This window comes from Narcine bancroftii, chromosome 10, assembly GCF_036971445.1.
Source record: "Narcine bancroftii isolate sNarBan1 chromosome 10, sNarBan1.hap1, whole genome shotgun sequence".
Lineage (NCBI taxonomy): Eukaryota > Metazoa > Chordata > Chondrichthyes > Torpediniformes > Narcinidae > Narcine > Narcine bancroftii.
The window spans coordinates 47,697,299-47,716,524 of record NC_091478.1 but is presented as its reverse complement, the minus strand read 5'-3'; the positions used below and the strand labels follow the sequence as shown (position 1 = coordinate 47,716,524).

Below are 19,226 nucleotides of genomic sequence, written 5' to 3'. Positions count from 1 at the left end.
GAAAATAATTATGATTAAAAAAACTTTAAAAGTACTTCATTGTTCTTTCCTCCAACTGGAATGGAATCCCACCACTAGCCATATCTTCCTCTCATCATCCCTCTCAGCCTTCCACTGGGGCCACTCCCTCCATGACTCCCTGGTCCATTCAGACCTCTCTGCCCCCCTCTTCTTGACCCCTAGAACTTTCCCTTTCAACCTCCCTCACCATCTAGGGATCTAAGCAGTCCTTCCAGGTGAGGCAAAGATTAACGTGGGCTTCCCCCAACATTGCCTACTGCATTTGATGCTCCTGAGACTAGGAGAGCATTAACAATGTGAAAATTAACCTGCAGAAATAAATCCATAAAAAGGAAGTACATAAAAAGGAAGAAAGCATCAAAAGTTAAAAAAAACTTTAAGAAACTAAGAAGGGAATTGATATGGATGGGGAAATGCAGAGTAATCCAAATATTTTTTCGAGACAAGGAAAGCAGATGTAGGAAATACAGAGACAAAGTGAGAAAGGATCTTAAAGTACAGTACAAGTCCGATTATCCAAAATGGTCAGGACGGGCCTAAGTCGGATAAATTTTTTTTTTTTTTTTTTTTCGGAGAACTGGTCATTTAAAACAAAAACAGGCCAGAGGCAACAGAAAATCACTTGTAACAGTGCAACAACAAACAACAGCTTTTAAAGCATTAAATAATGTTTAAGTCTCCCCAAAAAACAAACTGAACCAAATAAGATAAATCCATCACCAAAAACTCAAAATTCTACACAGAGGTTTTAACAAAATTCCAAAGTTTTTTTCAACCTATGATGTCAGTTAGGCTTCCAAAACATTTTGGATAACTGAGGATTTCTGATTGTTTCAGATATACTAATTTATCTGAGAATTTTTGGAGGCAAAATTGCATCAATTTGGTTTTGAAATTTTTTGGATAAATGAGAATTTCTGATTCTTCTGAAATCCTCAATTATACAAAAAAAATTTCAGAGCCGAACACATCACCTCCAGGTCCAAAAACATTTTGGATGACTGAGGATTTAGGATAATCTGATTTTGAATAATTGGAATTGTACTGTAATTATTATTAGAAGGTCATACTCTATACATTAAATGGTGTGAACATTGAAGAACAGGAAGACCTGAAGTTCAAGGATCCCTGAAGATGGTAGTACAGTTAAATAAAGTAATGAAGAAGGCAGACAGGGCACTAGCCTTCATTTGCCAGACACAGAATACAAGGTCAAGGTGATATGGTGCAATTTTATAAAACATTGGTTAGGCCACAAATGGAGATGTGCTGGTCACCATAAGAGATTGGGGACAACATTATGGCAGTACTCAGAAAAGGTATTCCAGGGAAAAATTCCTTATATGGCTAGAACTTAGAAACAAGAAAGGGCTATTTCTTTGAAATAGCTAGTGGGAATTAGAGGAGCAAATATGTAGGGAGCTTGCAGATAGGTGGAAGAATGATGGGTTGTAAGGGGGGCGAATTTAATTTCCTGGTATTGACTTGGACAGCCACAGTCGTAAGAGATTAGATGGGGTAGAATTTTTTTTTAATGTGTCCAGGAAGTTTCCTCAAGATGGCTAGAATGTTTTTCCCCACAGTAGGGAAGTCTAAAACTAGAGGACATAGATTTAAATGAGAGGGAAAAGATTTGAAGGGCAACTAAGGGTTAAGTTGTTCCACACAGTAAAATCTCTGGTATCTGGAATTCAAGTGACTGGCAACCCAAGCAACCGGGGTTGGGGGGGGGGGGGGGAGAAAATCGAATAAACAAACAAGTAAATAAATAAATAGATTTTTTGACACCAGCTTAAAATTGTAAATGTTCTCCAAAGCAACACACAAGCCCTTGGTGAACACGAGAGCCAACATTCAGCCAGTGGAGTGCCCCAGTTGATGCTGCTCAAGCTCCGCCCACAGAAGCTGTTTGAACAAAGTTACATTTCAATAAAATGCTGGTGCTCAGGATGAAGAGATGGTCAATGCAGCTTGCCACTGGACCGACTTCCCCAGAGTGTCTCCCTAACTCTGCCAGTGAAAGTCTTTATCCTTATTAGTATTCTTTGGCTTGGCTTCGCGGACGAAGATTTATGGAGGGGTATGTCCACGTCTGCTGCAGGCTTGTTGGTGACTGACAAGTCCGATGCGGGACAGGCAGGCACGGTTGCAGCGGTTGCAAGGGAAAATTGGTTGGTTGGGGTTGGGTGTTGGGATTTTCCTCCTTTGTCTTTTGTCAGTGAGGTGGGCTCTACGGTCTTCTTCAAAGGATGTTGCTGCCTGCCGAACTGTGAGGCGCCAAGATGCACGGTTGGAGGCGATATCAGCCCACTGGCGGTGGTCAATGTAGCAGGCACCAAGAGATTTCTTTAAGCAGTCCTTGTACGTGTAATTGGCATATCTGGTAGCCGCAATCCCCATAGGTGCCGGATACCGGGGATTTTACTGTATATGGTAGGGCCTTGGGGAGTGTTGTTGAACAAGGGTACAAGTACATAGTTCACTGAAAGTTGTCACACAGGTAGACAGTATAATGAAGGTGTATGGCATGCTTGCCTTCATCAGCCATGGCATTGACTACAGGAGTAGGATACCATATTCTTGACTGTAGAAAACATTGGAGATCTCTGAGACATAGAATGAGCTGCCAGTGGAGGTAGGAGAGGCAGATACAATCACAATGTTTAAGAATATTTGAACAAAAACACAGCTAGTAAGGTTTTGAGGGATATAGGTCAACAGAGGCAAATGGGATTTGCTTTGATAGGCACCTTGGCTGTCATAGATGATTTGGGAGAAAGGCCTGTTTCCCAGCTGTAAAACATGATGAGCAAGGTAGATTAGTTCAGATTTCACATTGTTTATGGACTATTTTTGAGTGTTATTGGAGATTCCACATTCTTTGGCTTGGCTTCGCGGACGAAGATTTATGGAGGGGGTAAATGTCCACGTCAGCTGCAGGCTCAATTGTGGCTGACAAGTCCGATGCGGGTCAGGCAGACACGGTTGCAGCAGTTGCAGGGGAAAATTGGTTGGTTGGGGTTGGGTGATGGGTTTTTCCTCCTTTGTCTTTTGTCAGTGAGGTGGGCTCTGCGGTCTTCTTCAAAGGAGGTTGCTGCCCGCCGAACTGTGAGGCGCGAAGATGTATGGTTTGAGGCGATATCAGCCCACTGGCGGTGGTCAATGTGGCAGGCACCAAGAGATTTCTTTAGGCAGTCCTTGTACCTCTTCTTTGGTGCACCTCTGTCACGGTGGCCAGTGGAGAGCTCGCCACATAACACGATCTTGGGAAGGCAATGGTCCTCCATTCTGGAGACGTGAACCACCCAGCGCAGCTGGATCTTCAGCAGTGTGGACTCGATGCTGTCGGCCTCTGCCATCTCGAGAACTTCGATGTTAGGGATGAAGGCGCTCCAATGAATGTTGAGGATGGAGCGGAGACAACGCTGGTGGAAGTGTTCTAGGTGCCGTAGGTGATGCCGGTAGAGGACCCATGATTCGGAGCCAAACAGGAGTGTGGGTATGACAACGGCTCTGTATACGCTTATCTTTGTGAGGTTTTTCAGTTGGTTGTTTTTCCAGACTCTTTTATGTAGTCTTCCAAAGGCGCTATTTGCCTTGGCGAGTCTGTTGTCTATCTCGTTGTCGATCCTTACATCTGATGAAATGGTGCAGCCGAAATAGGTAAACTGGTTGACCGTTTTGAGTTTTGTGTGCCCGATAGAGATGTGGGGGGGCTGGTAGTCATGGTGGGGAGCTGGCTGATGGAGGACCTCCGTTTTCTTCAGGCTGACTTCCAGGCCAAACATTTTGGCAGTTTCCGCAAATCAGGACGTCAAGCGCTGAAGAGCTGGCTCTGAATGGGCAACTAAAGTGGCATCGTCTGCAAAGACTCTGATGTGCCTTTGAGAGCAATCAACTAATTTCACAAGTTATGCTGTGAAGAAGATCAAAAACAGTCAGGGAATCCAAAGGGAAGAATCTCAGCAAATGAAGGATGTTCAATCCCATCTAAAAATAGGATGTTAATATCAATCCTCACTAAGACAAATACCTAACGCAATGGAAATTATAAACTTTTTGGCATGGTCTGTGTTGTCAATGAAAGATGTTGAATTGACATCCATTGTTTTTCCTATTCATACTGTTTCCACTTCCATTCACCATTAATAGTCCCAATGAGACATTCAGAATTTGAACACTAAATCCATTGCACAATCCTCTGCAGCTACAAACAGGATGAAAATCTAAGATGACCCTCATGACTGACAAAACCTGCACTTAATAATGCAGTCTGTGAATTAGTTGTAAATTGTCACCTTGCTAAATGGATGTAATGAATGATAATAACACGTAAACTGGGACACAATCCCTTGTACCTGATCAATCTTTCCATAAGATCGTTGCTGACCTTTTACTTTGGAAAAAGTTTCTTCCAACTAAATACAAAGATCACCACTACAGTTCAGAGTCCACCCCATTTTTCACATTTCTCCCTATAAACAGCTCACTCTTAATCCTTTCTCGCCTCCTACCCCAAATGGGCCCTTTTTAAATTCACTTTTAACAGCCACAGCCAGCACTATCCTTTCCTGACACAGAATTGTCCAACAAAGCTGTAGCCAGGCAGTCATCACACACCTTGGCAACAAAAGATTTAGGTGACAGTAGAGGAGTTCTTGTGATTGAATCCCTGTGCCTTGCTGTTTGTAAAACATAAATGACTCTGATTTGGATGTAGGAGGCAAATCAGTATAGATGACGCAAAGATGGGCGGAGTTGTTGGTAGCGTGGAGGGTAGCTTTTGGCTGTAGAGAGTTGATGAAATAAGATGAAAAATAGCAATGGAATTTAGTTCAAATAGATGCGAGGTGATGCATTTTGGAAGTACTTATGGGCTATGACACACAGGTCTTGGGGAGAACTGAGGAACAGAGGGATCTTGGAGTACGAATACATAAATCCTTGAAGGTGGCAACACAGGTAAATAACGTGATTAGGAACACTGGTCTTCACTACTCAGGGGAGCTGAACACAGAAGTAAGGAGGTTATGCTCCAAATGTATAAATTTGGTCAGACTTCAGCTAGAGGATTGTGTACAGTTCTGGTCACCATGCTGTAGGAAGGGTGTGATAGGACTGGAGAAGGTGCAGAAATATACTGGGACATTGCCTGAGATGGAGCAGTTCAGTTATGAGGAACAGCGGAGAAGTTAGACCTATTCTCCCTGGAGTGAAGGAAGTTGATAGGTGCATGATAGAAGGGCATCAAATTTTGAGGGATATAGAGTAAATTGCAAGAAACTTTTGCCTGTATCAGAGGTAGATAAAAATAGACAGATTTAGGATAAAGAAGGTGGGGGGTGGGTGGTGGTGGAGAAGAGCTCTGTCGAAGCTTAGAAGAAGATGGTGAATGCAGCTCAGAGCCCCATGCAAATCTCTCCCATTACCCCTCCATTTATACCCCCCACTCCCAAGGTAAGGTAGTCATCAGGGAGAAGGTTCAAGAATGTGAAACCATGCACCAACAAGCTTAAGGAGAAATTCTTCCTGCAGCCATCAGGTTCCCGAATGATCCCCTCAATAGCACCCTTATCCACTCGATAGCAGCCAACATCGGAATGGCAGAGTAGATTTGATGGGCCAAATGATGTCTTATGCTACCCTGACGAAGGGCCCAGGCCTGAAACCTTTACTTCCTATTGATGTTGCATGACCTGCTGAATTTCTCCAACACATTTGTGTATTACATGGTCATTAGCCAGACACTGAACTTGACATAACTAAAATGTTAATATTTACCATAATACAATAATAGTGTATTGTTGACATTGGTTTTGTGCAGCCTTTCTCAATGGGGGCCATACAACCCACTGCTCCCCTAGGGGCCACAGCACATTTAATGGGCCCACAGACTGAAATTATAAAAAACATTTTGTTTTATTATGTAGTTGGTAGGAAAGAAGTATTGAAGAAACCAACTAAACTTGACTACATCACAGGGAAAAGAGCCTATCAAATTTGAGCAGAGTCCTAAGGGGGCCATAGCCAAAAAAAAGGTTGAGAATGGTTGGTCTCGAGTGGGTTTATTAGCTATTTAAAAATAGCACCACAACTTAAAAAGAGAACTGTGTTAATTCCCTTGTTAATATTAAATCAGAAGTTCTCTTCAATGACCCCAAAGTGGAAGACATCTCCACTGGCACACATTCTTCTTGGCTTCAAATCAATAGCAGGAAGGTTTATGGAGAGTATTTTATATACTGAAAGTCACAAGATCAAATACACTGAATGTTGCTTTTCATTGTGGTTTTATACATCAATCCATCAAGAAGGGAACAGGCAACAGAATATTGATACTCAACCCTTAATTCCATGGATTAGAGAAAACTGATCAGCTCCATATTGCAGATGGTTTCTTTTTTCTGAATTGGTGCTAATGTAGGAATAGTAAAAGTGATTGGTTTTCCATTAGCATCATCACCCAAGTCGCTAACATTTGGGGGCTTTTTCTGGGGATGGAGGAATGGAATAATAAACAGAGATATAGAAGAGAGGTTACCTGCGGTACTATTATACCCAATAAAAGGCCGGCCATAACCATGTAGTGTGCCAAGAACCAATTCAATACGGCATCTGTGCACCCACGAACATGGATGAACTGGAGAACACTGAGACGCTGTGGATAAAAATAAAATATGGGTGTCAGCCGTGACTTAGTTGATAACGCACTCACCAAAGATTCAGAAAGTTGTACCCCAGGGACAAAAGCACAAAAAACTAAGCCAACGCACCAGTGCTGCAGTGTTAGAAATGCTGGTGATTAGGAGAGGTATTACATTCTCTCACCAAGACTGACTATTGCATGGTTTCGAAGAGGAATTTGGGGAATTATCCATTATGCCATGTGCTTTAAACAGTAACAATCGGTTCTTGTTTATTTTCATTGTGTGATGACATTGTTTAATGGGTTTATTGTATTGTATATGTTGAACATTTAATGGGTTTGGAGGGGGTGGGAAGGAGGGAGGGAAGGGAGGTGGGGGGGGAAAGGGGAGAAAATGACACTGTGTATATTCAAGAGGGAAATGTTTGTGTGTATTTTGGTTAATATGGTTTATAGTGTGAAAAATAAAAAAATTTAAAAAAACTAACAATCGGCTGGAGGAACTCAGCAGGTAGAGCAGCATCAGTGGGAGAAAATAAATGGTTGTTGTTTCAAGTTAGAGCAGAAAGTACAGAGGGAAGAGAGGCAATAGAGGGGTTGGACAAGGGGCAGTAGGGGATTGGTGAATTGGTGGTGGGGGGGGAAGCAGGAAGGACAGAGGCAGTAAATTGGTAGGTGCCAGACAAAAGGAGAGAGAGGAAAGAGGTTAGGAGAAGGAAGATGTGTCAGACAAGGTTGAGGGGGTTATGTGGAGACAGCTGGTGCTGGAATCTGATAAGAAGGTGACACTTGTAAAATGATTCAAGATTCCTTTATTGTCATGTAATAAATACACCAAATTTGTCAACTTTTGCTTGCCACAAAAGCACACAAAGAAACACCCCCAGCGGTAAGAGAAAGAGAAGCAAAAGACAGTCCTTTCAGAAACAAGGGGTATGGGGGTGGGTGGGGGGGGGGGGGGGGAAAGAAGGAAGAATCCTCTAGTCTGGGAGAAATGTGGACTGAAGAGAATGGAAACGGAAAGGGATGGGTTGGAAGGATGGGACTGATGCTGCTCAACTCTCTAAGTTCCTCCAGAGTCTCCAAGAACAAATTGCAGATGTTTCGGGCCTGAGCCCTTTTTCAAGGAATAAGCAGAATGAACCAGATTCAGGAAATTAGGTGGAACGGTTGGCATAGTGGTTAGTGCAACGCCCTTACAGTACAGCGCCAGCGATCGGGATTTGAATCCCATGATGTCTGTAAGGACTTTGGTATGTTCTTCCGTGTCTGCGTAGGTTTTCCCCATGGCTCTTGTTTCTTCCCACCCTTCAAAACGTACCAGTGGTATAGGTTAGTTAGGTTTAAATTGGGTGGCACAGGCACATGGGCCGAAATGGCCTGTTACCGTGCTGTATGTCTAAATTTTAAATTTAAATTTAAAACATCTCAGAACATGGTCGTAGAGCTTGAGAGCAGCAGAGAGTGCAGAGGAGGAGCAATGAGTGAAACTCTCACAAAACTCTCTTCAAAGAGGAAGAACTTCTTCAGGGTAGATTTTACACAATGGATCAACTGAACAGAGTGAAACCCGAAATGTTGGCAATATGTCTTAGCTTTTTATGGATACTGAAAGATCGGCTGAGATCACCTAGGATTTCAGTGTGTTTTTACTCCAATCACAGCATCTGCAGGCTTTCATGTTTCACTCCTCCAACAGATTGTTGCTTCAGATTCAGGCAGCTGCAGACTACATAGTGGTTGAGCCAGTAACAAGCTTGCAGATAAAATTTCATAATATTAACTACATGTGAACAGGTTTTGGAACCTGAAGCTTGCTCATGCACAAGATCTGGAACTAGAACCAGCCCATGCATAAACCCAATTTAGACAGAACATGGAAAAAGTAACTTGTGCCAATATAAATCTCAGAACCTTACACCAGATCTCAAACATAACTGTTTGAATATTAACAGAATTTGAAATCAGCTCATATATGGGCCTGATAAGTTTCTATAATCATCTTGGGTACAGAATATGGGGCCAAGAGGCAGCTCTGGTGCAGGAGCCAGCCAGTACAGAAGACATTCAAACCAGACCGAATACAGGAAATGAACCCTAATCCATCAACAAGGGTGAATTGAGTGTGGGAATCCTAACCAACCTGTGCTTGGGTCCTACAAGAATTTATGTCTCTACACGCACAAATAGTCTCAGAACCACTTTGACAAAGGATTAATTTCACACAGCACAGATCAACAATGAAATCTGGGACCAGCAACCAACTTGTGCAATAGGTCTCTGCCTTTGGGCAGAGTTGATCACCAATTCACATGAAGAGAGGATAACCCTTCTGAGTCCAACACTTGGATCCAGCTTCTACAAGTGGTGCGGGACTTGATGTGTACACTTTTTCTCAGGTGGAAAGCCAGGACGAGGAAGAAAATTATTCAAAGAATTTAGAACTTGCCTTTAAACAGGATGATGAACCACCCTTTGCACAGAAATTATGACCCATCTGCTTATGGATCTATTACAATATGCTCCAGAGAAACTCAGCAGGCCATACAGCATCTATAGGAAACAAAGGGTAACCACCATTTTGACAGGTAGAAGCAAAAACAGGCAGACGCCTGAATAGAAACACTGGTTACACTTTACAGGATGCTGCATGACCTTCTGAATTTCTCCAGCTCCTTTGCATGTTTCACCTGATCTGAGCATCTGCAGACTTGCTTGGTTAACTCTCTGGATCTACTAATCAACTTGTAAGTTGGAACTGTAATCATTCTGCATACAGGATCCAGAAGCAATAACAGCATGTGCCCAGGAAGAGGAATCATCCTGCTACCCATACAGTACTTCAAACCCCAACCTATCTGGCAGGCAGGACTTAAAATCTGTACAAACAAGCTGGGACAAATTGCCTGCTTGCACAACACCCACATCTTGTGAATATCATGTGGGTAAAGAACTGCAAACCCGCTTTGGCAATGAAAATTTAGTGAAACTGCCCATAGGAATTCCAACAAGCCCTGAAAGGATCTCTGAACCCCCCTGAATAAAAAATTATTGATCTTATCAGGAAATCATGAGATGCTAGGTAGTGCATGAGTGCCATCTACAGCATGGCTTTTCATCCATCCATTGACCAAAACTGCAATGAGTTCTGAAGCTGAGTGGGGACTGGCATGTCTTCAATCCATCGTTGTACTAGTCCATTGTTTCTGGGATTTCGCGACACCAACCATTATCCTAGTAGAGAGGGCAACAGCAACAGGCTGCAGTGATTACTGCCCAGTGGCATTGACCTCCACCATTATTAAATGCTTTGAGCGTCTGGTGATAGAATGCATCAAAGCAGAACTCCCATGGACATTCGACCCATTTGAATTTGTCTAAAGACAGAACTGTTCCACTGCTGATGCAATAGCCTTGTCCTTTCACTCCATCCTGGAGGAGTAGGGATGTCCACCCTGCATATTAATAGCTTGTTAGTGGTGAGAGTAGAAAGTACCAAGTTCCTTGGAGTCCATTTAAAAAGTGGACACACATCTTCTCATTTGTCAGGAAGGTGCAATAGTAACTGACATCCTAAGAAGACTGGGGAAGGCAAGGCTACCAGCCACCATCCTGTCAACTTTCTACAGGAGCTGTCGAGAGTGTCCTGGCCAGCTGCATCACAGTGTGGTAATGTAGCTGCAGAGAAATGGATGAGGTCAATCCACAGGACGATAAGAATGGCAGAGAGGATCACTGGAGTCTCCCTCCCCCCTCCCCCCTCCCCCCCTCCCCAATCGATTTTCTGGGATAATTGTCTAAATACTCCTCACAAAATCAACGAGGACCTCTAACATCCCGCATGCAGCATACTCCTGTTGAGAAAAAGATACAGGAGACCAGGCTGAGAAACAGCTTCTTCCCATGAACAGTGAAACTGATGAACTTCTCACATAAACCCTCTGTTACTCTACTGTTTATTTAACAATACAATTTATGTATTTTAATATTTGTACATGCATACTGTGCATATGTGTGTTCTGTCTGTATGCTTGTTTGCAGGGTTTTGCAATGAGGACTGGAGGAAGCTGTTTCGTTGAGTTGTACTAGTACAATCAGATGGTAATAAACGAACTTGAAATGAACAGCATAGAGAGCGGTGAATAATCTACTTCTAATTTGCCTTATCTTCTAATATAACAAGCTTAATCAACGAGAATACCAAGTTGTGCCTTGCTCCATTTGTCATTCTGCCCTACCATACCTATACAACAAGAACAACTAATTTAGATCCCCGAGATGGAAAGTAGGTGAACACATTTTAAAAATAAATTTTCATCATTTGAATATTGCCAGCATTTATTTAATCCCCAGGTATTGTCTTGGATGTAGTGAGCCATTTTTTTGAATCTCTATATCCGGGGTGGCCAACGTTTAAATTTTTCATTTAGACATACAGCATGGCAACAGGTAATTTCGGCCCATGGGTTCATGCCGCCCAATTAACCTACACCCCTGGTTAAAAAAAACTTAAAAATTATACACACACACACACACACATTTTAATATAGACACATACACACACCTATTTTATTTATTCAATAAATACCCGTTCAGTTGCAGCAAGTAAGAATTTTGGGAAATGTGACATTATATAATGTACATGATACTGGACTCATTAGATCTGGAGAACTACAATAGAAACAAAGAACATGACAGCACAGAAAGAGTCTACCCTACTTCAGCCCTTCTAGTTTGTGCTGAGCCATTTTATTTTGCTAAGTCCCATTGACTTGCACCCAGTCTACAGTTGGCAGCTCGTTCTACACTCCCACCACTCTCTGTGAAGAAGTTCCCCTCACACTCTCCCCAAACATTTCCCCTTTCACTCTTAACCCATGTTCTTTGGTTTGTATCTCACCTACCTTCAGTTGAAAAAGCATATCTACATTTACTCTGACTATACCCACACAATTTTAAATACCTCTTTCAAATCTCCCTTCATTCTTCTACGCTCCAGGGAATAAAATGTTAACCTGTTTAACCTTTCCCTATAAACTCAGTTCCTGAAGTCTGGGCAACATTCTAGTAAATCCTCTATGCAACTCTTTCTATCTTATTGATATCTTTCCTGTTGTTAGGTGATCAAAACTGCACACAATACTCTAAATTTGGCCTCACCAATGTCTTGTGCAACTTTACCATAACATCTCAACTCCTATAGTAAATACTTCGATTTTATGAAGGCCAATATGCCAAAAGATCTCTTTACAACCCTATCCACCTGTGACAACACTTTCAGGGAATGATGCATCTGTATTCCCAGATCCCTCTGTTCTATCTCACTCCTCAAGGCCCTACCACTTTTCAGTGTATGTCCTTTCTTGGTTTGTCCTTCCAAAAATGCAACACATTTGTCTACATTAAATTTTTCCAGCTGGTCCAGATCCCTTTGCAAGCTTCCAATCTTAATGTCATCTGCAAACTTGCTGATCCAATTGACCACATTATCATGTACACTGATATAGATGACAAACAACAATGATCCCAGCACCGATCCCTGAGGCATACCACTAGTCACAGGCCTCCAGTCTGAGAAGCAATCATCCACCACTACTCTCTTGCTTCTCCTGTCCAGCCATTCTCAAATTCAGTTCACTATTTCACCATGAATAACGGGTGTCTGAACCTTCCTGACGAACCTCCCACGTGGGACCTTGTCAAATGCCTTACTAATGTCCATGTAGATAACATCCACAGACTTTCCTTCATCCACATTCCTGGTAACCTCCTCGAACAACTGTATAAGATTGGCTACACACGACATACCACACACAAAGCCATGTTGACTATCCCTAATTAGTCCCTGACTATCCAAATAATTATGTATCCGATCTCTTAGAACACCTTTCAATAATTTACCTACTACTGACGTCAGACTCACCTGCCTATAATTTCCAGGGTTACCTTTGGAACCTTTTTTAAACAACGGAACAATATGAGCTACCCTCCAATCCTCTGGCACCACACCCATGGCAAAGGACATTTTAAATTTTTCTGTCATGGCCCCTGCAAATGGCTCCCTCAAGGTCTGAGGGACTATCTTGTTTCCCCCCCCCTCCCCCCCCCCCCTTATTTGTTTTAAGACAGCAAGCACTTCCTCCTCTTTAATCTGTATTGGTTCCATGACCAATACTTTCCATGATTCTGTGCCCCTTTCCTGAGTGAATACTGATGAAAAAAAAAATTTAGTTTTTCCCCCATCTCTTTTGGCTCCATGCAAAGCCAACCACTCTGATCTTCAAGGGGACCAACTTTGTCTCTTGCTATCCTTTTGCTCTTAATATTCCTGTAGAAATCCTTAGGATTTTCCCTCACATTATCTGCCAAAGCAACCTCATGTCTTCTTTTAGCTTTCTTGAGGATTTTCCTCATGTTTGAATGACAGAAAATTCAATAAAGTCTATTAAAAAGTAGACTAAACGATCTATTTATTGCTCCATTAATTAATAGCAAAGTGATTGATGATATGCTGTATTAATGTGGCACTTATTCACCATTAATTTATTCAATGATGTTTTGCTTGGGGTTTGCCAGCCCCAAAACCCATTGCAGTTGTGGTCAATGTATGGAGCAAAAAGCCACGTTCCAGATGAGGGGTGAGACAGACTGTGTCAGACAGAAAAGAGTTTTAGCAAAGGACAAGTCAATGAGAATCAAGAAAACATTTATAAATTGGTCACTCAGTCTTAAATCATGAGAAAACATTGAGAAACAGCAGAAACTCTGCGAGTTAGGCAGCATCCATGGAGAGAAATGGTCAGTCCTGCCCACCCGAGCTCCTGACACCCCAAATGCTGACCTCACCGAGTCCTGCCTATCCAAGCTCCCAAAGCCCAAATGCGGACTTTCCACCCAGTCCTGCCCATCCGAGCTCCCGACGCCCCAAACGTGGACTTTCCACCCAGTCCTGCCCATCTGAGTTCCCAACTCCCCATATGTGGACTTTCCACCCAGTCCCGCCCATCTGAGCTCCCAATGCCCCAAATGTGGACATCCCACCCAGTCCCGCCTATCTGAGCTCCCAATGCCCCAAATGTGGACATCCCACCCAGTCCCGCCCATCGGAGTTCCCAACTCCCCAAACGTGGACTTTCCACCCAGTCCTGCCCATCTGAGTTCCCGACACCCCAAACGTGGACTTTCCACCCAGTCCTGCCCATCTGAGTTCCCGACTCCCCAAACGTGGACTTTCCACCCAGTCCCACCCATCCGAGTGCCCGACACCCCAAATCCAGACTTCCCACCAAGTCCTAGTTATCTGAGTTCCCGATGCTTTGAACAATGCAGGTACTTACCGTGGTCAAAAGTAGTATGTGTGTAAAAGTCAACTCTCCAAATTTAACCTGAAAAATTGGTCCCCAAAACTTGACTATACAAAAGCATATATATTAACCCCCCCCACTTCCATCTGAGTCTGCTGTTTTCATATCTTCTTTAACTACTCCTGAAATGACTTTTTTCCTCTGTAACTTTTCTTCACACCCCCCTTTCCTAATAGTTTCTCCCTCTACCTAGCTGTCAACCTCCCATACCCTCTGTCCTATTCTCTGGCCCCTCCCCCAGCTTCTCTCTCCCTTTTAATATGTAATTTTACCCATTTTAGTCTTGATAAAAATATTGACGGACCACATCTACCCATGGATGCTGTCTGATTATGATTCCAGCATCTGAAGCATTTGTATTTGTCTGGTCAATGTTTAGGGTCAGGGCCCTTTATCAAGTCTGAAGTAGGAAGGAGTGAAAGCAAACATTAAAAAAAGGAGGGGAGTGGTTTAGGTGAGAGGATACAGTGAGACTGGATCAGGTGGGGGAGAATTACCTGAAATTGGAAAATTCAATGTTCCTGCTGTTGGGTTTAAGGCCACCCAGGAGGACCATAATATGTTGTTTCCTTAAGTTTTTAGATCAAGAGTAGATAATTTTATTATTGGAGGTCAATCATTCCAGCTTGGGACATCGCTGCGAGTCTTTCTCAGGTCATTTTTTCATCATTCTTCAGCGAACAACACTGTTGCAACTCCTCAAAATGCAACTCAAAATGCACAATAAAATGTACGGTGGGCCTCAAAGTGCACAATAAAATTAAATATAATTTTAACTTTAATTTTTGTGATATAGCACAGTAGGTCCTTCCGGCCCATAAAACCTGTGTCGCCCAATTACATCCAATTAACCTATCAAACCCGTTTTGGAGGGTGGGTGGAAAGCAGAACACCCAGAGAAAACCCACGCAGATCACAGGGAGAACATGAAAACTCCTTACACTCAGTGCTGGATTTAAACACAGGCCACTGGCACTGTCCAATGCAGCAAACTATCGTGGCTTTGATGTTGGCACCTTCCAAATTTGCTTTACCATCCAGGAAGACAAACATGCGTGAGAGCGCCACCATCTGGAAGTGCTTCAAGACATTCACTATCTTGATATGGAAATGTATCACCATTCCTTCTTCTTTGGTGGATCTAAATGTTTGAACTTCTTACCCAACAGTGGGAATATTTTCATGGGAAGGATTAAAGCAGTTCAAGAAGGGGGCTCATCATCATCTACTCCAGTGTTGTTAGGAATGAACAATCAATGCCTCACACCCTCTCAAATGAATAAAATAAGTTTAGCTGGTTTGGTGTATAACCAGCACACAACTCTTAGTAGAGAAAGAAAGTAGAGAACTAAAATACATACATGCTCTTGAAGAGTTTTGTAGCCACACAACGTATTGGCAACGTCAGTCTGAAATGAGAAGTGAAATATTCTCAAATGTGTTTTTTAATAAAGTCATAATTCCCACTTTGTTTCACTGATGACAATCAGAGATGAATAGGTTCAGCAGAAATATAATATTTTGGTGCATTGGTGACAATCCTTCCACCTCCAATGTTTTGCCCCAAATTAAGAAAAATATAATTTGGCCACTTGCTGTCTCACTAATTTGAGTGTGATTTCTCTCCCTCATTCTTTGGCTAGTGCCTACCCACCTATACATATTTATTGTCTTTGTCACCCTGCACGTCTTATTGCTCTTTGGGGTTACCATGGAAAGCATGGCAGTAGCAAATAGAAACAATGGTATAGTTCTTGAAGTCCCTTACTCTGCACTGTAGCAATCCCTACGTGTGTGGTCCCAAACAATCACCTACCGACGCGAGTCAGCTGAGTTAGCCGAGGATTCTGATTTCTGGGATATTCAGCTCCTTCGATACACATTATTTGTGGCTTACTGCACTGGCAGTCTCCTTTTCAATATGTGGGAACCACAAAGGGGATTCTCATTCACACAGAATGTAGCATAAAATGGAATGTGGGTCCACGTGTGCCGAGAAGAAGCAACAGCCTATTTTCTACCTCCAAAACTCAATAAAGGAGAATCGAGTGAGCTTCACTAACCCAACAGCTATTTTTGGAGACTTCAAATACTTAGTTAAAGTAGGACAGATACTTTACATTTGAAAAATAATAGGAAAAACTGCAAAATACAGATCCATTTAATAAAATGTTCATAATAGTAAACATTTTAGTTTAATGGCCTTTCAACAGAAGTGGAAACCATGAGAACCAGGACAGGTTGTAAACAAGTGAAGAGTCAGCTCCCTGCTGAAGGTATAATTGGGAAAAGATCTATGAATGAAATGGAGTTTAAAGAATAAAGTGGAGCATGGTTCAAGGCAAAAGGGTTGATAGTAAATGCCTATTGAACCCTTTTTCCTGTAATGAGACCCTTCCGTTCCTTTCCTATCTATTTACTGTGCCAATGCTTTTTAAACATTGTGACCTCTATCATTTTATTCTATATACCCACCACCTGCTGAGTGGAAAAACTTCACCCTCAGATCTTCATTAAATATTTCCACCTCACCTTAAATCTGCACCCTCTAATTTTATTCTCCCCTATCCGTGGAAAAAGTTTGAGTATCTACCCTATTTATATCCTTCATAATTTTACCCACACTCCTGTTCGGCTCCGAATCATGGGTCCTCTACCGGCACCACCTACGGCTCCTAGAACGCTTCCACCAGCGTTGTCTCCGCTCCATCCTCAACATCCATTGGAGCGCTCACACCCCTAACGTCGAGGTACTCGAGATGGCAGAGGTCGACAGCATCGAGTCCACGCTGCTGAAGATCCAGCTGCGCTGGATGGGTCACGTCTCCAGAATGGAGGACCATCGCCTTCCCAAGATCGTATTATATGGCGAGCTCTCCACTGGCCACCGTGACAGAGGTGCACCAAAGAAAAGGTACAAGGACTGCCTAAAGAAATCTCTTGGTGCCTGCCACATTGACCACCGCCAGTGGGCTGATAACGCCTCAAACCGTGCATCTTGGCGCCTCACAGTTTGGCGGGCAGCAGCCTCCTTTGAAGAAGACCGCAGAGCCCACCTCACTGACAAAAGGCAAAGGTGGAAAAACCCAACACCCAACCCCAACCAACCAATTTTCCCTTGCAACCGCTGCAATCGTGTCTGCCTGTCCCGCATCGGACTGGTCAGCCACAAACGAGCCTGCAGCTGACGTGGACTTTTTACCCCCTCCATAAATCTTCGTCCGCGAAGCCAAGCCAAAGAAAGAAGAATTTTATAAACCAATACAAGGTGATCCTTCAGCCTCTAGCGCTCCAGTGGGAACAACCTCAACCTAGCAAACCTCTTCTTCAACTAAATTCCTCTATTCAAGGCAATATCCTGGTGAATCTCTCCAGCCTCCCATCATTCTCCCTGGTAAATATAGGACACCATTGTATATCCCCTGGTTCCATTCCTTTTTGGACCTGAGGGTACTCCTCTTTCTGTAACTATCTACCTACTTCATAAAAGGTTTTAGAATTCTATATAATTCTGTTGGCTAGGGCCATTTCACATCCCCCTTTTGCCCTCCTAACTGCTTTCTTAATTTCTCTATCATTTATAAATCCCCATAAATGACTCAATTGATAAAAATTTCAAATACCTGACCTATACTTCTTTTTCAAGTTCAAATTTATTATTGTCATAAATTTTCTTTGGCTTGGCTTCGCGGACGAAGATTTATGGAGGGGGTAAAAGTCCATGTCAGCTGCAGGCTCGTTTGTGGCTGACAAGTCCGATGCGGGACAGGCAGACACGGTTGCAGCGGCTGCAGGGGAAAATTGGTTGGTTGGGGTTGGGTGTTGGGTTTTTTCTCCTTTGCCTTTTGTCAGTGAGGTGGGCTCTGCAGTCTTCTTCAAAGGAGGTTGCTGCCCGCCAAACTGTGAGGCGCCAAGATGCACGGTTTGAGGCGATATCAGCCCACTGGCGGTGGTCAATGTGGCAGGCACCAAGAGATTTCTTTAGGCAGTCCTTGTACCTTTTCTTTGGTGCACCTCTGTCACGGTGGCCAGTGGAGAGCTCGCCATATAACACGATCTTGGGAAGGCGATGGTCCTCCATTCTGGAGACGTGACCCATCCAGCGCAGCTGGATCTTCAGCAGTGTGGACTCGATGCTGTCGACCTCTGCCATCTCGAGTACTTCGACGTTAGGGATGAAAGCGCTCCAATGGATGTTGAGGATGGAGCGGAGACAACGCTGGTGGAAGCGTTCTAGGAGCCGTAGGTGATGCCGGTAGAGGACCCATGATTCGGAGCAGAACAGGAGTGTGGGTATGACAACGGCTCTGTATACGCTTATCTTTGTGAGGTTTTTCAGTTGGTTGTTTTTCCAGACTCTTTTGTGTAGTCTTCCAAAGGCGCTATTTGCCTTGGCGAGTCTGTTGTCATAAATACAACTGGATGAAACAGCGTTCTTCGGTCCTCCATGTAAAAACATGCAAACACATGTTGAAATGTACAGTTCATACATAAAAATAAATATTGCTTTGTTTAAATGAGAGTCTCGGATGGTGAGTTTGAGCAGTTCCTTGGGTCATTCAGCATTCTCGCTGCCCGTGGGAAGAAGCTGTTTCTCAGCCTGATGGTTCTGGCTCTGATACTCCAGTATCTCTGTCCTAACGTGAGTAGTTGAAAGATGCTGCGTGTGAGATGTAGGATTCCTAAATGATTTAGCATGCCCTCTTCAGACAACAATCCCAATGGATCACGTTGACTGTGGGGGGGGGGGTGGGGAGTAGCGGGAAGAGACACCCCAGTAATTCTGTGTCCTGTGGATTGATCTCCAATCCAATGCTCTACAGACACTGTACCACACTGTGATGTAGCCAGCCAGGATACTCTCCATAGACCTCCTGTAGAAAGTCGACAGGATGGTGACCGGTATCCTTGCCCGTCTCAGTCTTCTCAGGAAGTGCAGTAACGTTGCGCCTTCCTGACAAGTGAGAAGATGTTGTGTATCCGAGATAATGTGGCAGCGTGAGCAGTGGAAGAAACACAGACACCACGTTGAGGGTTGTTAATGACTGATTTTATTCAAATTCAGCATGTCCCTTTACACTGCCCAGGGTGGGTGCTGGAAGGGATGCTGGAGTCAGAGAGAAACCTCTGACGATGCCATTTCCCCATGGCTGCCCCACCACGTGGCAATACAAGTGGGGCCGGTTCACCATGAG

The 19,226-nt window shown here is 43.4% G+C and overlaps 1 protein-coding gene across 3 annotated transcripts in view; it reads right to left on the bottom strand.

Moving 5' to 3' along the window:
- Positions 1-19,226, bottom strand: part of tspan15 (tetraspanin 15) — a 132,990-nt gene that overhangs the window by 15,596 nt on the left and 98,168 nt on the right. For 2 of the 3 annotated variants that reach the window (XR_011345615.1, XM_069900865.1), the window contains exons 6-7: positions 15,393-15,440; positions 6,563-6,679 (exon numbers count right to left, since the gene is read on the bottom strand). Coding sequence is in view for 1 of the 3 variants with exons in the window: in XM_069900865.1 (XP_069756966.1) it covers positions 6,563-6,679; positions 15,393-15,440 (165 nt within the window). In the remaining 2 variants the exon portion in view is untranslated. Of the gene's footprint in view, positions 1-6,562; positions 6,680-15,392; positions 15,441-19,226 lie in introns of those variants that run through there. The other variant, XR_011345616.1, reaches the window with a different exon arrangement.